Source organism: Anolis carolinensis, unplaced genomic scaffold, assembly GCF_035594765.1.
Source record: "Anolis carolinensis isolate JA03-04 unplaced genomic scaffold, rAnoCar3.1.pri scaffold_12, whole genome shotgun sequence".
NCBI classification, from domain to species: domain Eukaryota; kingdom Metazoa; phylum Chordata; class Lepidosauria; order Squamata; family Dactyloidae; genus Anolis; species Anolis carolinensis.
In genome coordinates, this window is record NW_026943823.1 from 15,567,485 (window position 1) to 15,580,142 (window position 12,658).

Sequence of the window (12,658 nt, forward strand, 5' to 3'; positions counted from 1 at the left end):
GGAGGAAAAGGCTTAAAATCCCTTTTAATAAATGCATTCCTGTAACGGTCTTCAGACGAACTCAACCTGTTAGTGGATGATTACAGCTCAGGTTCACACAGAAAGAAATGAAAAAGCCTCATACTTCTCTAACACAAGACAGGCAAAGTTAGGGTTATACAAAGAGTCGTTTTTGAGACTTCGGCAGGAAACGGTTTCTTTTTTCCAATCAATCGTTGTGTACTTTTTCTACCAGTTTAAAAAAAATGGGAAAAGAGAAAAGATCAGTACGACACATTGGATAATTCTCGCTCCCAGATCGCCAGCCCCACCGCTGCGTGGCAACCAAAAGGAGGAGAAAAATGGTCCAGAGAAAGAAAAGTAAAAAGGTACAAGTTTTGATTTTTAAAAAAACTAATCCCCCCCCCCTGCCCTCCCACTATCCCCCCCTCCCCAAATACATGATAAGCTCTCTGATGCTACACACATGTGCAGCCCCCAGAGCCTGCCCCAACCGCAAAGAAAGGCCTCTGGGGAGCTGGGCCTGTGTGGAGGGGCCTGGGAATGGGAGAGGCACCAGGGTCCTAACCTGGCCTCATACTCATATACATACACACACACTACACAGCTATTTGGAGCCTCCTGGGGTCCGCTTTCACATTGCGCTTTGCAGGAATGCACCGGGGGGGAGGGGGGAAGGGGGGGGAAAGAATCATTGCCGTTGCCTAAACCCTGGACAAATCTGGCCCAAAGAAAGAAAGAAGGAAAGAAAGCCCTGAGGGTCTCTCGCTAGAAACGCCTCTGCCTCCCATTCCTCCGTTAGTATCTGCGGCGCTTGTTGGGGCCGAAATCCCCACCGGGAGCCCCCCGGTTGAAGGCAGGTGCGCTTCCTCCCATCGTCCCCAGGCCTTCCATCGGAGTGGTCTGACCAAAGCGGTCAGGGGGTGGCGGCGGAGTCTGCCATAGAAAGAGGGAAGGAGAAAAGGCGGGTCAGGAACGCTCTCTTCAAGAAGACCCCTGATCCCAGAGCTCTCAGGCTGCAAGGCGATGCAGAGGAGGCAAATCAATGGGCTGCTCTCCCTTCCTTGCTCAAGTGTGGCAGGAAAGGTGCTTTTCCTCCCCAAGGGGCCCATGCTTACCATGCCCATGGTTCCATCGGGAATCATTGGTCCAGGGCCAGTGGTGGGGGGTGGCCCCGCTGGGACAGCAGTGCCTCCCATGGCTGGCCGGTTGTTCATGCCGATGGCACCTGGGAGAAGGAGAACCAAGACATACCCGTGAAGCCAGCCCCTTTGACACAAGAAGGTGGGGGGCAACCTTGGCCTCCGTGCAGCCCCAGAGAGGCCTCGGACAGCTGTGCGCAGATCACAAGGAAGCACTTCCCATCCCAATGAGAACCAGAGCTTACCTCCCATGCCCATCTGGCCCATTCGCATATCTGGAGGCTCCCTCTGAAAGACCGAAAGAGAAGACTGTCTCAAAAGACATCAATTACACGCAAGGGCTTGCTTCCAAAGGGAAGCACTGCGGAGCAAAGGGAGAAGGAGGCTCCCTACCGCATCGGGGAAGGCGCCTTTGAAGCCCTCCTGTCGCCTCATCATCTCCTCCTGCTGCCTCCGCATCTCTTCCTCGCGGCGCCGGCGCTCCTCCTCTTGCCTGGAAGGGAAGCTCATGCCTTCAGCCCCCTGAAAAGACTCAGCCAGACGCATGGCTAATGCAACCACCTGTGCTCTCTGAAGGGCGCCTCGGCTAAGAACCTACAACCCGAATCCCAAATTTAGTAACTCTAGTATGAGGCTCTGTGCCACAGTGGACTATCCAAGGGCCTTTTCACACAGCCTTATATTCCAGAATATCAAGACAGACAATCCCACAACATCTGCTTTGAACTGGTTTATCTGTGCCCACACTGCCATATATTCCAGTTCGAAGCAGAAAATATGGGATTCTATTCAGCTGTGTGGAAGGGGCCCTAGACAGAAAGGGCCAGGGACAGAGAATTCTGCAGGAGGCAGCATGGTGCTGAGTCTAACCCTTTCCCCACAAAAACAGAAGAATGCCACAGATACCACTCAGGTAAGCTGGAAAGTCACTTCACACTTTGATTGTTACTGCAGATAGCCAGCTTTATTTGCAGGTTCTACTGTGCTTTAGAAAATTTTATAATGTTTACAATTTTATTAGTTGGGATTTTATGTGTATTGTTTTTATAGTTATGTACTGTTATTTATATGTGGCAATTAGGAGTGCTTCTGAGAGCCGCACAGAGCCCCTTCGGGGAGATGGTGGCAGGTTATAAATATTGTTCTGGACCTTTAAACTCGAAGAATGATCTCCATATCCCACCTAAACATTAGGTAGAGCTGTTTAGCAGTGGAATATGCTGTTGTCTCAGAGCGTAGAGGGGTCTTATTCTCTGTAAGATTTTAAATAGAGGCTGGGTGGCCATCTGTTAGGGGTGCTTTGATTGTGCTTTTTCCAGCATGGCAAACGGGGGTTGGACTAATGGCCCTTGTGGTCTCTTCCAAATCTATATTCTATATATTAATCCAAGAATGGGAAACCTTGGCTCCTCCTGCTGTCTGGAACTTCAACACTGGCATGGCCAGTAGTAATGGATGAGGGGCATTGTTATTATTACAATATGCATTATATCACGCTTCTTCTCTCCCAAAGGAGACTACTGTTTGGAGGGAAAACGATTCCCTGCCCTTTCATCAATCAGACGCCAACCATATCATCTTCCAGGCAGAGAAGAGGCAGGATAATCCATTACAGAATCCACTACAAACAGTGGATTCTGTGCACATGGCAAGATGTTCTTAAGCTCCCATTGTGTCTCTACCAGCCTCGGGCTGCCCTGATCTCAGGAGCGGCTTCCTCTATTCCCGGCTCACCTGAGTTCCAGTTGTTTACGCTTCTGCACCTCTTGGTTATGCAGTTCCTCCATTCTCCGCAGCTCTTCCTGGCGCCTCATCAGGTCTGGAAGAAGCACCAGCAATAGAGCAGATGAGTGCCCCTGTTCAACATGAAATGCCAGAGGCGCCCTCCACCCTGCCCAAGTGCTCTCTTAGTCTGTGGCTGCACCTCACCTTGCCGCATCAGCATGACCTGGTGCTCATGGCGAGCTGCTTCCATCTCCATCTCCAGCTTCTCCCGGGCCTCTTTGATGTTGCGGTCCACCTGGTCCTGCTGCTGCTTCTCCATCTCGATCAGGGCCTTCCAGCGCATGGCGTACTCGTACTCAAAGGACCCGGGCTGCGCAAAGCGGGGAGGCTGCTCACGCTCCCTGCAAAGAAGTGGAGTACAGTCAGTGGAGGAGATGCTCTGCAGAAGCCAGGGGGCACGCAGGACCCACACGATTCTCCAAGAGCCTCTGTTTTGCCCCAAAGGGTTCCACCTGGCACTCACTTGTGATATTGCTGGTTTTTGATTACCAGCTTTTCCGGAAGTCCCTCCTCGTCATCATACTGATCCATGGGCTCCACGGTCACTGGCCGAGGGAACCTAGAGTCAAAGGAGGGACGACAACACATTACATGGTGTCTAAGCAGACAAATGCTAAAGGCTCTAAGGCAGTGGTTCTCAACCTGAGGTTCCTAGATGTTTTTGGCCTTCAGCTCACAAAAATCCTACCAGCTGATAAACTGGCTGGGATAGCTGGGAGTTGTAGGCCAAAAAAATCTGGGGAACCCAGGTTGCGAACCACTGCTCTAAGGGATGGCATCCTTTCTTTTGTGTGAGTGATAGCCACACCTTGGTCTCAATGATGCTTCCAGAGGAAATGCAATGATTAAAAACTGGGGCCCTGGGACAAGTGAGGACAGACCTTGCAATCCTGCTGACCTCCATCCACATTTACTGCCTCAGGCCCATAGGTTACCGGGTCCAGGCAAGTGGCCCCAGCAACCACTAACCCATACATCTAGGCAAAGCAGCATGTGGCCTACACTCTCCAGTAGCCAACAGATAAGAGGAAAGCTGAGTGTTGAAGACACAAGCTGCTACCTCTGCTTCCTCCTGCTCTGCTGGTCCTCCTCTGCACAGGTTTCACAGAGTGAGTTCAGCAAAATGGAAACACTACTCTTTAGCTCTGTGGATGCAGGCAGAAAACGCAGTTTGAAGGTCACTTCTACTGGGACACAAGCACTCTACTGCCTTCATCTCAGAATCCCCTTATCCCACAAGAAACTTACGTGGTGAGCAGGAAGGAGCCCTCGCCGCACCTGTCCAGGGCTTTCCTAGCAGCTGGCTTCCCAGAAAACTCCACAATGCCTTTCCCCGAGGGTCTTCCCCTGTCATCCACAATCACTACAGCCCTCTCCACTTGGCCAAACATGGAAAATGCTTCCTCCAGGAGTTCGTTGGACACAAACTGGGGCAGGTTCCGGACTGTCAGAGAGGCGCTGTGGCAGGCAAAGCGCACCCGCAGCTGCTTCCCCCGCAGGGGCATGTTGTCCAGCTCCACCTTGGCAATCTCAGCCAGGGTCCGGGTCTCCTACAAACAAGAAAGGAAGATCCACAAACCCAGTTAGAAGTCCCCCATGTTGGGCAGCATTCCTCAGTCCCTCTGCTGCAGGAGCGAGCAAAGAGGCCTTGGTGGAGAAAGGTCTCCTAGATCCATCTCTATTAGCACTGCACAGCACACAACTTCCTCCAAAGAGCAGTAAAGACTCCTCTGAAGCCACTCACCAGCCTGATAAAGCCAAAGCCCTTGTCCTTGTGAATGAACACTTCGCCAGCCTTCCCATATTTCTCAAAGAGCTTCCTCATCTCCTCTTCTGTGATATCCGGAGGCAGGTTCCCCACAAACAGGCGACTCCTCTGGGTGAAAGTCTTCTCACCGGGTTTCCGAAAGTTCTTCAAGTCAATGGTCAGGCCTTCATCTGAGGGGAATAAGGTACAGAATCGCTCTACGGAATTGGGGGAACAAATGCCAAGTATTAACACAATTCTGGCGTAAAGTGATTAACCGTAAAAGCTTATTAACTGATTCTCCCAACACATCCAGCTTCCAGCTATCCGAATAGCAGGTCAGCACAAATCAGCAAGAGGAAGAAAGGCTGCCAGAAATCATCACAAAGGAACAGCAGAGGAGCTTCCCAGTCAAGTAGAAGAAGATTTTTATCCCAGCCTTTGCAGGTAAGAGACAGAGGCTGCAGACGGGCAGCCAGAACATCGCAGCTGTAAGAAGCACTTACATGGCAGTGCCGGAGGGAAAGCGACTCAGCAGGTTGGGGGTGGCATACGGCTGCTCAGCCAGACTGCCTGCAAGTTAACAGTCGAAGGCAATGTCTTTTGTAATGCGCACCATCCTGTTTCTGAAACTGACCGGAAGCAAAGCCAGAGCCAGACCCAAGCCCTAAATCGGTCTTAGTGGATGCTTGAAAAAGATCACACATTGGTGGGAAAGAAAGCAAGCACTGAGAGATGATATATGTAGCAAAGGCCAGATGGCGACAGAAAAACACTAAGTGTACATGAAGCTCAAAAAAACAACAACAACAAAACAGGAATATTAGGAAGCAACCCACAAAGATTCTCCCCAAAAGCACCAGCAAGCCAAGCACCTCCATATTTACTCTCCTACATTTAACCATGCTACATATATATACCAGTATATGTTTAAAACATCATACAGTCACATCACTAAATAACCAGTAAATAATGCAAAAATACTATCTAGTAGCCTCAAAAAGAAATGTAACATGCCTATTTGGAGATCTAAGAAAATTGCACCAAACCTATTCAGTGATACCTGGTTAAGTTTTTATTGAAACACAGAACATGAGCTGTGTCCATTCTGGATTTTTCTGGGATGTTCTTTCTGGGGCTCTGCATTATTTGCACCAAGACACTCAGCCCAACATGATAAAAAAATCAAAAGTCCCACTATTTTTTCTTTTCTGCTTTTTGTCTTGAATGGGGGACGCAATGTTTTGTTTGCCTAGGCATATTCAACAGCACCCCAGCCTCAAAACGTAACCATATTAACATGAAAAACATTTGTTTCCTTCTCCTATATCACCTTTTAACCATTTTACATGATGAAGCAGCCCTCAGAAAACTCCAAAAGCTACTCTGATGTATTTTGGTTTGTTTCACAATGTGCTCATGGTTGATGGCATGCATCTAGTCACAGGGCATTAGCAGAATCTAAGGAAGCTATCTACAGAGAATTGCACTACTTGCACCTGGCATTCCATAAGACCACCAGGAAGAGCGGGCTAGGTTTGCTCTTCTGGGAATTCAAGGACCACACAGCTCCACAGTAACATGCAGCCTCTGTGTGTATTTATGGAAAGAACTGGGAACTCACTTTGGCTGTTGGCCTGCTGCCCATTCGCAGGGCTGGGTTGTTGTTGTTGCTGTAGCTGCTGTTGCTGATGATGTTGGTGCTGTTGCTGCTTCCGGGGAGTATGGTTCTGCTTCTCCATCGCAAAGCCCTTGTTGCCCTGCATCTTTCAGCCTTTGATTAAGTGCGAGACTGAAGTCAGAATGCATGTTTCCCAATTTGTTGCTATTATTATTATTACTAAAAAGGGGAGCCAGAATGGACCCCTCCTGCTGTCTTTTTCTATTCAAGCAGGCTTTTAAAAATGGGTTTTTAAGATCAATTCCTGACGTGCTGTGGTTTTAGCTTTGAATATGCATCAAATTTGTTTGAACAGTTTTAACTGAATCATTTAATACTTTTCATATTTAATTCTGTTCGTGTTTGTATATTTTAACTGCTGTGCTAATGTTTTTATGTTAAGCTGATTTGAGTCCTCTTTGGGGGAGATAAAGCGAGGTATAAATAAATATAATAATAATAATAATAGTAATAGCATTGTATAAGGTTTAAAAAACATTTTACTATTGATACATCCTATCATCTATACATTGTTCCAAGTATCACTGTGCAATATTAACACTTTATATATTCCTTGGATATGTATGATGGTTTTAATGTTTGGTTTTTTAAAAACTTTTTTGGTTCTAATGTATTTGTTTATTTTATCTGTATATTTTGTGTGGCATCAAATTGTTGCCTACTTGTGAGGCTGCTCAGAGTGCCCTTTGGGGTGAGAAGGCTGGGGTATAAATATGGTAAATAAATAAATTAGTATACCGTCCTCCGCCCCCTCCCCATTTTCCCCCTCCCACCTATAACTGCCAAATGATATCATTGCATTGATTTAACAGTGTCGAAAACCTGGTTCAAAGTTCTACACCTATCATTTCCGTCTGTTTTGTCAATTAAAATAGACAATTCCCTATTCCAGACTTGTTTTGTGTAACTATTGTTTGGTTTGCTATTGTGACACGGCCTAAGGGATAATCAATAAAATCTATTATTATTATTACTTTTTAATTGAGGAGTGTCCACAATAATTGGAATAGTTTTAAAGTGTTTTTAATGCTTAATATTTATTTATATCTTATTTCTGGGCGTTATTGTGCTTAGGGTGATTTTTGTCTTGTCTTTTATGTTAAATGTGTTTTAATTTGTATTGTGTTGGGAGCCGCTTTGGGTCCCGTTAGGGAGAAAAGCGGGGTAGAAATAAAGGTTTATTACATACTAGCTGTGCCCGGCCACGCGTTGCTGTGGCAAAGTATGGCGGCATGTATTACAGTAGAATCTCACTTATCCAACATTCGCTTATCCAATGTTCTGGATTATCCAACTCAGTCGGCCTTTTAGTAGTCAATGTTTTTGTAGTCAGTGTTTTAAATTCATTGTGATATTTTGGTGGCAAATTTGTAAATACAGTAATTACTACATAGTATTACTGTGCATGGAACTACTTTTTCTGTCAAATTTGTTATATAACATGATGTTTTGGTGCTCAATTTGTATAATGATTACCTAATTTGATGTTTAATCGGCTTTTCCTGAATCCCTTCTTATCCAACATATTGACTTATCCAACGTTCTGCCGGCCTGTTTATGTTGGATGAGTGAGACTGTACTGTATATTTATAATCTCATATTATCTGCTGGATTATATGAGGTCCCTTCTACACAGTTGTATAAAATGCACACTGAAGTGGATTATATGGCAGTGTGGAGTCGAAATAATCCAGTTCCAAGCAAATAATATAAGATTATAAATGGGTTATATAGCTGTGTGGAAGGGCCTTGAGTCACACTGTCATATAATCCAGTTAAAATCAGATAATCTGTATTTTGTAGGCAGTGTGAAAGAGGCCTAAGTGAGGCCTAACTCTGCCTGTCCCCTGGGCTGAGTGGGTTGCTTGGAGACCAAGTGGGCGGAGCTTAGCCTTCTAACTGGCAGCGATTGGATAAAAACAATTATTCCTCTCCCTCTAATTAGGACTTTATTTTTCTTTTTGTTGTATGAACGTAGAGGCATGGATGAGGGGTTGTGCTGCCAAGTTTAGTGTTTCTGGGATGTGTAGTTTTGTTGTTTTGTCCTAGACCGAAATTTCATTACCTTTTTATATAGATAGATAGATAGATAGATAATGAGAGAATGAACCTATCCTCCCACCACACCACATTTTGCCAAAAAGCATGGTATAACCTCCATCGAAAAGAGCGTAATTCTCATTGATTTTCGGCTAATTGCAGGATTTTAACTGGATGGATGCTTCACATTGTAACCCGCTTAGAGACCTAAATTTTAGAGGGAAGAATAAAGGTGTGTGTACATATACATACTGTATATATAACTCAATACAATAAGAGTCCCGGGCATGGGGGGGGGGCGCCCGGCCTCCTCCCTCCTTCCTTCCTTCCCTCCCTCCTCCTCCTCCACTCACTCCGGCCTTCCTTTTTCTTCTGCGGCGAGGCCTTGCCTTTCTTTCCTCCCTTCCTTCCTCCTCGGCCCGGCCTACGAACCACCGACCGACCGCGGCCTCTTTCTACCTCAGAGAGAGAAAAGAAAGCGGGGGAAAAGGACGGGGGCGCGCACGCTGGGCCGGAAACCAGCCTCGCTTTCCTGCCGCGGCCTGCCTTCTTCTCATTGGCGGACCGTCGTCCGCTGCGCCAGCGTTGACTGGCCGCTAGGGCTGTCAGTTACACCTCCTTGTCTACGTCATCGACGTCCCTGTGGCTGATTGGATGGCTGCTCCCGCCTCCTCCGCTAGCCCGCGCAAAAAGCTCCCTGCCAATGGCCGCCGCTCGTGGTTTGGTTGAGAAGGCGAGGGAAAAAGGGACAAAGGGGGAGAGAGAGCGGTCGTACGCATGCGTACAAGTCCGAGGGAGGCGTGGCGGGCCCGCGCACGCGCAGCGGCGAGGGAAGCAAGGCTCTTTCTTAAAGGGGCCGCGCCTCGAATTTAGCCTGCACCAGTGCGCAAGAGGCTCAGGGATGGGATCAGGCCAGGAAAGGGTGCTGCCAAGGCAGGCCTATGCAAAGACGTGCAAAATTGGGAAGATGGCTGGCGCTCCCTTTAGGCCTGGGTGGGATCCCCAAGGGTCATCCAGTCGGACCCCCTTCTGCCACGCATAAAAGAGATTTTTTAAATAAATTTTTATTATTATTCTTTCCAAAGTATGCACATTATAACATAAAAATGGGTACATAGAACCACCCTACACCACCAATTAACAGTAGTAATTTTACATATCTTGGGCAAGGGAGAATGCCATATTTTGCAATAGGCATGGGCAAACTTCGGCCCTCCAGGTGTTTTGGACTTCAACTCCCACAATTCCTAACAGCCGATAGGCTGTTAGGAATTGTGGGAGTTGAAGTCCAAAACACCTGGAGGGCCAAGTTTGCCCATATGTTTACACAGATGAAAAGAAAAAACATCAAACACACCTTAAGCATATTTCTTGTCAGTTTTTAACTTTCCCCAATTCGAGCTTATGCTACACATACTGTACTACGCTACACATCTTTTATCTACTTGCATAAAATAAATACACTATCTAATCACTCCTGACAGATAGCTATCCATCCTCTGCTTCAAAACGACCATCATAATAATAAAATAATAATAATAATAATAATAATTGGAAAATGAGCACGCAAAGATACTGTGGGACTTCCGAATCCAGACTGACAAAGTTCTGGAACACAACACACCAGACATCACAGTTGTGGAAAAGAAAAAGGTTGGGATCATTGATGTCGCCATCCCAGGTGACAGTCGCATTGACGAAAAACAACAGGAAAAACTCAGCCGCTATCAGGACCTCAAGATTGAACTTCAAAGACTCTGGCAGAAACCAGTACAGGTGGTCCCAGTGGTGATGGGCACACTGGGTGCCGTGCCAAAAGATCTCAGCCGGCATTTGGAAACAATAGACATTGCAAAAGGCCACCCTGCTGAGATCTGGGCGCATCATCCGAAAATACATCACATAGTCCTAGACACTTGGGAATTGTTCGACTTGTGATTTTGTGAAACGAAATCCAGCATATCCATCTTGTTTGCTGTGTCATAATAAAATAATAATAATAATAATAATAATAATAATAATAATAATAATAATAATACACTTGGGAAGTGTCCGACGTGTGATCCAATACAACAGCCAGCAGAGTGTCTGCTGTGGACTCATCTTGTGTTTCAAATAATAATAATGCACTTTATTTATATTCCGCTTTATCTCCCTAGAGGGACTCAGAGTGGATTACAGTATAAACATATAAGGCAAACATTTAATGCCTTTTACACAGTGAACAACAACAACATATAATACACAGACACAGGTAAAGGCCTTCATCTTTGGTGTCTGGAGGTGATGCTCAACTCCAGCCATGGGGAGGTGCTCTTGCTCCGTTTTTCCTTGCCAAGGAGCCTGTTATCCGTAGACATTTCCAACCCTGTTGCCGGCATGTCTGCATGGGGTGCCCTTTTATTTTCCCACCAAGGCGGTACCTGTTGATCTACTCACATTACATGCTTTTGAACTGCTAGGTTGGCAGAAGCTAGAGCAAATAAACAGTATTAAAACAGTATCATTATATATTATTATATCTTAACACTTCTCTGTTTAAAAGTGTGATTTCTTGTTCAGTTGTGAATGTACATAGTTGTTCTACTCCAGAAACTTTGTTTTTGCGGCTGCCACAAACTAGGTTGAATAGGTTGAGACCCTATGATGAGATTCATTGAAAAACTAGAGCAAAATGTGCTGCAAGATGTCCCTCCCACAAAAATAAAGTGCTTGCAGTTTAATAAACGTTTCCCATGTTTTAAGGATACTGTAGAGTCTCACTTATCCAACGTTCTGGATTATCCAACGCATTTTGTAGTCACTGTTTTCAATATATCGTGATATTTTGGTGCTAAATTCATAAATACAGTAATTACAACATAACATTACTGCGTATTGAACTACTTTTTCTGTCAAATTTGTTGTATAACATGATGTTTTAGTGCTTAATTAGTAAAATCATAACCTAATTTGATGTTTAATAGGCTTTTCCTTAATCCCTCCTTATTATCCAACATATTCACTTATCCAATGTTCTGCTGGCCCGTTTATATTGGATAAGTGAGACTCTACTGTAGAACCAATTAGGAAATGCCATTTAGAACCCAGGAATAAAAGTCCAGTTATACAGTATTCCCTCACTACTTCGCGGTTCACTTTTTGCGAATACGCTGTTTCGTGGATTTTCAATAAACTCTAAAAGACTATTATAAATCATAAAAAATTACAATTTACAGCCTAAGGAAGGGAGGAAGAAGAAGCCAAAGGGGAGAGAAAAGGAGCCCAAGCAGCAACGGGAGAAGGAGGTGATTTATCAACACACGATTGGTTGATAAAGACTTAAAATAGTGTATAACTACTAAAATAATGTATAAATATTAAAATAAATATAGTGTCCCTACTTTGCGGATTTTCACTTATTGCGGGTGGTCCTGGAACCTAACCCCAGCAATAAGTGAGGGAACACGGTATAGTATATTGAATATAATCGTCCCTTCAGCCTAGGTGGTAGATCATGGCTGCGAGAGAGAAAAATTAACACAAATTTTGTGTTTAGACGTGGGTACCATCTCATTGTGGACAAGATGGGTACCAACTTGTCTGCCTCATGAGGACTCTGTATAACAACCAAGTAGCCACAGTAAGAAAAGACCACGGAACAACAGACTAGTTCAAGATTGGGAAAGGAGTACGGCAGGGCTGTATACTCTCACCCTACCTATTCAACTTGTATGCAGAACACATCGTGCGACATGTGGGGCTTTATGAATCCAAGGCTGGAGTTAATATTGCTGGAAGAAACATTCACAACCTTAAATATGCAGATGATACCACTTTGATGGCTGAAAGTGAAGAGGAGCTGAGGAGCCTTATCACCAAGGTGAAAGAAGAAAGTGCAAAAGCCGGGCTGCAGGTAAACATCAAGAAAACCAAGATTATGGCAACCAGACTGATTGATAACTGGCAAATAGAGAGAGAAAACATGGAGGCAGTGACAGACTTTGTATTTCTAGGTGCAACGATTACTGCAGACGCAGACTGCAGCCAGGAAATCAGAAGAGGAAATCTTGGGAAGAGAGCAATGACCAACCTTGATAAAAATAGTGAAGAGTAAAGACATCACACCGCAATGAAGGTCTGCATAGTCAAAGCAATGGTATTCCCCATAGTAACCTATGGATGCGAGAGCTGGACCATAAGGAAGGCTGAGCGAAGGAAGATAGACACTTTTGGACTGTGGTGTTAGAGGAAAATTCTGAGAGTGCCTTGGACCGCAAGATC

At 45.4% G+C, this 12,658-nt stretch overlaps 1 protein-coding gene across 3 annotated transcripts; it reads right to left on the reverse strand.

The window, feature by feature from the left end:
* Positions 1–4: 4 nt before the first annotated feature.
* nono (non-POU domain containing octamer binding) lies at positions 5–8,944 on the reverse strand. 3 transcript variants are annotated; one of them, XM_062963744.1, is made up of 12 exons: positions 8,749–8,944; positions 8,511–8,602; positions 6,299–6,448; positions 4,672–4,892; positions 4,176–4,477; positions 3,391–3,486; positions 3,072–3,268; positions 2,877–2,961; positions 1,536–1,635; positions 1,388–1,430; positions 1,119–1,228; positions 5–936 (listed from the first exon to the last, which is right to left on the reverse strand). In XM_062963744.1, the coding sequence occupies exons 3-12, from the start codon at positions 6,438–6,440 to the stop codon at positions 799–801; spliced, it is 1,434 nt and encodes a 477-aa protein (XP_062819814.1). In that variant the 5' UTR covers positions 6,441–6,448; positions 8,511–8,602; positions 8,749–8,944; the 3' UTR covers positions 5–798. The 3 variants fall into 3 exon arrangements, with proteins under 3 accessions (XP_062819814.1, XP_008119970.2, XP_062819813.1); XM_008121763.3 differs by lacking the exon at positions 8,511–8,602 and having other exon boundaries at positions 4,672–4,865; positions 8,749–8,943; XM_062963743.1 differs by lacking the exon at positions 8,511–8,602 and having other exon boundaries at positions 8,749–8,943.
* Positions 8,945–12,658: the final 3,714 nt, after the last annotated feature.

Bases quoted from the DNA above. Each gene is read 5' to 3' on its own strand.
- nono (XM_062963744.1), bottom strand. From the start codon at position 6,440: ATGCAGGGCAACAAGGGCTTTGCGATGGAGAAGCAGAACCATACTCCC. The intron at 4,478-4,671 runs GTGAGTGGCTTC...TCTTGTTTGTAG, and splicing joins GCTTTGGCTTTATCAGGCTG to GAGACCCGGACCCTGGCTGA. The intron at 3,487-4,175 runs GTAAGTTTCTTG...CTTTGACTCTAG, and splicing joins GGCTCCTTCCTGCTCACCAC to GTTCCCTCGGCCAGTGACCG.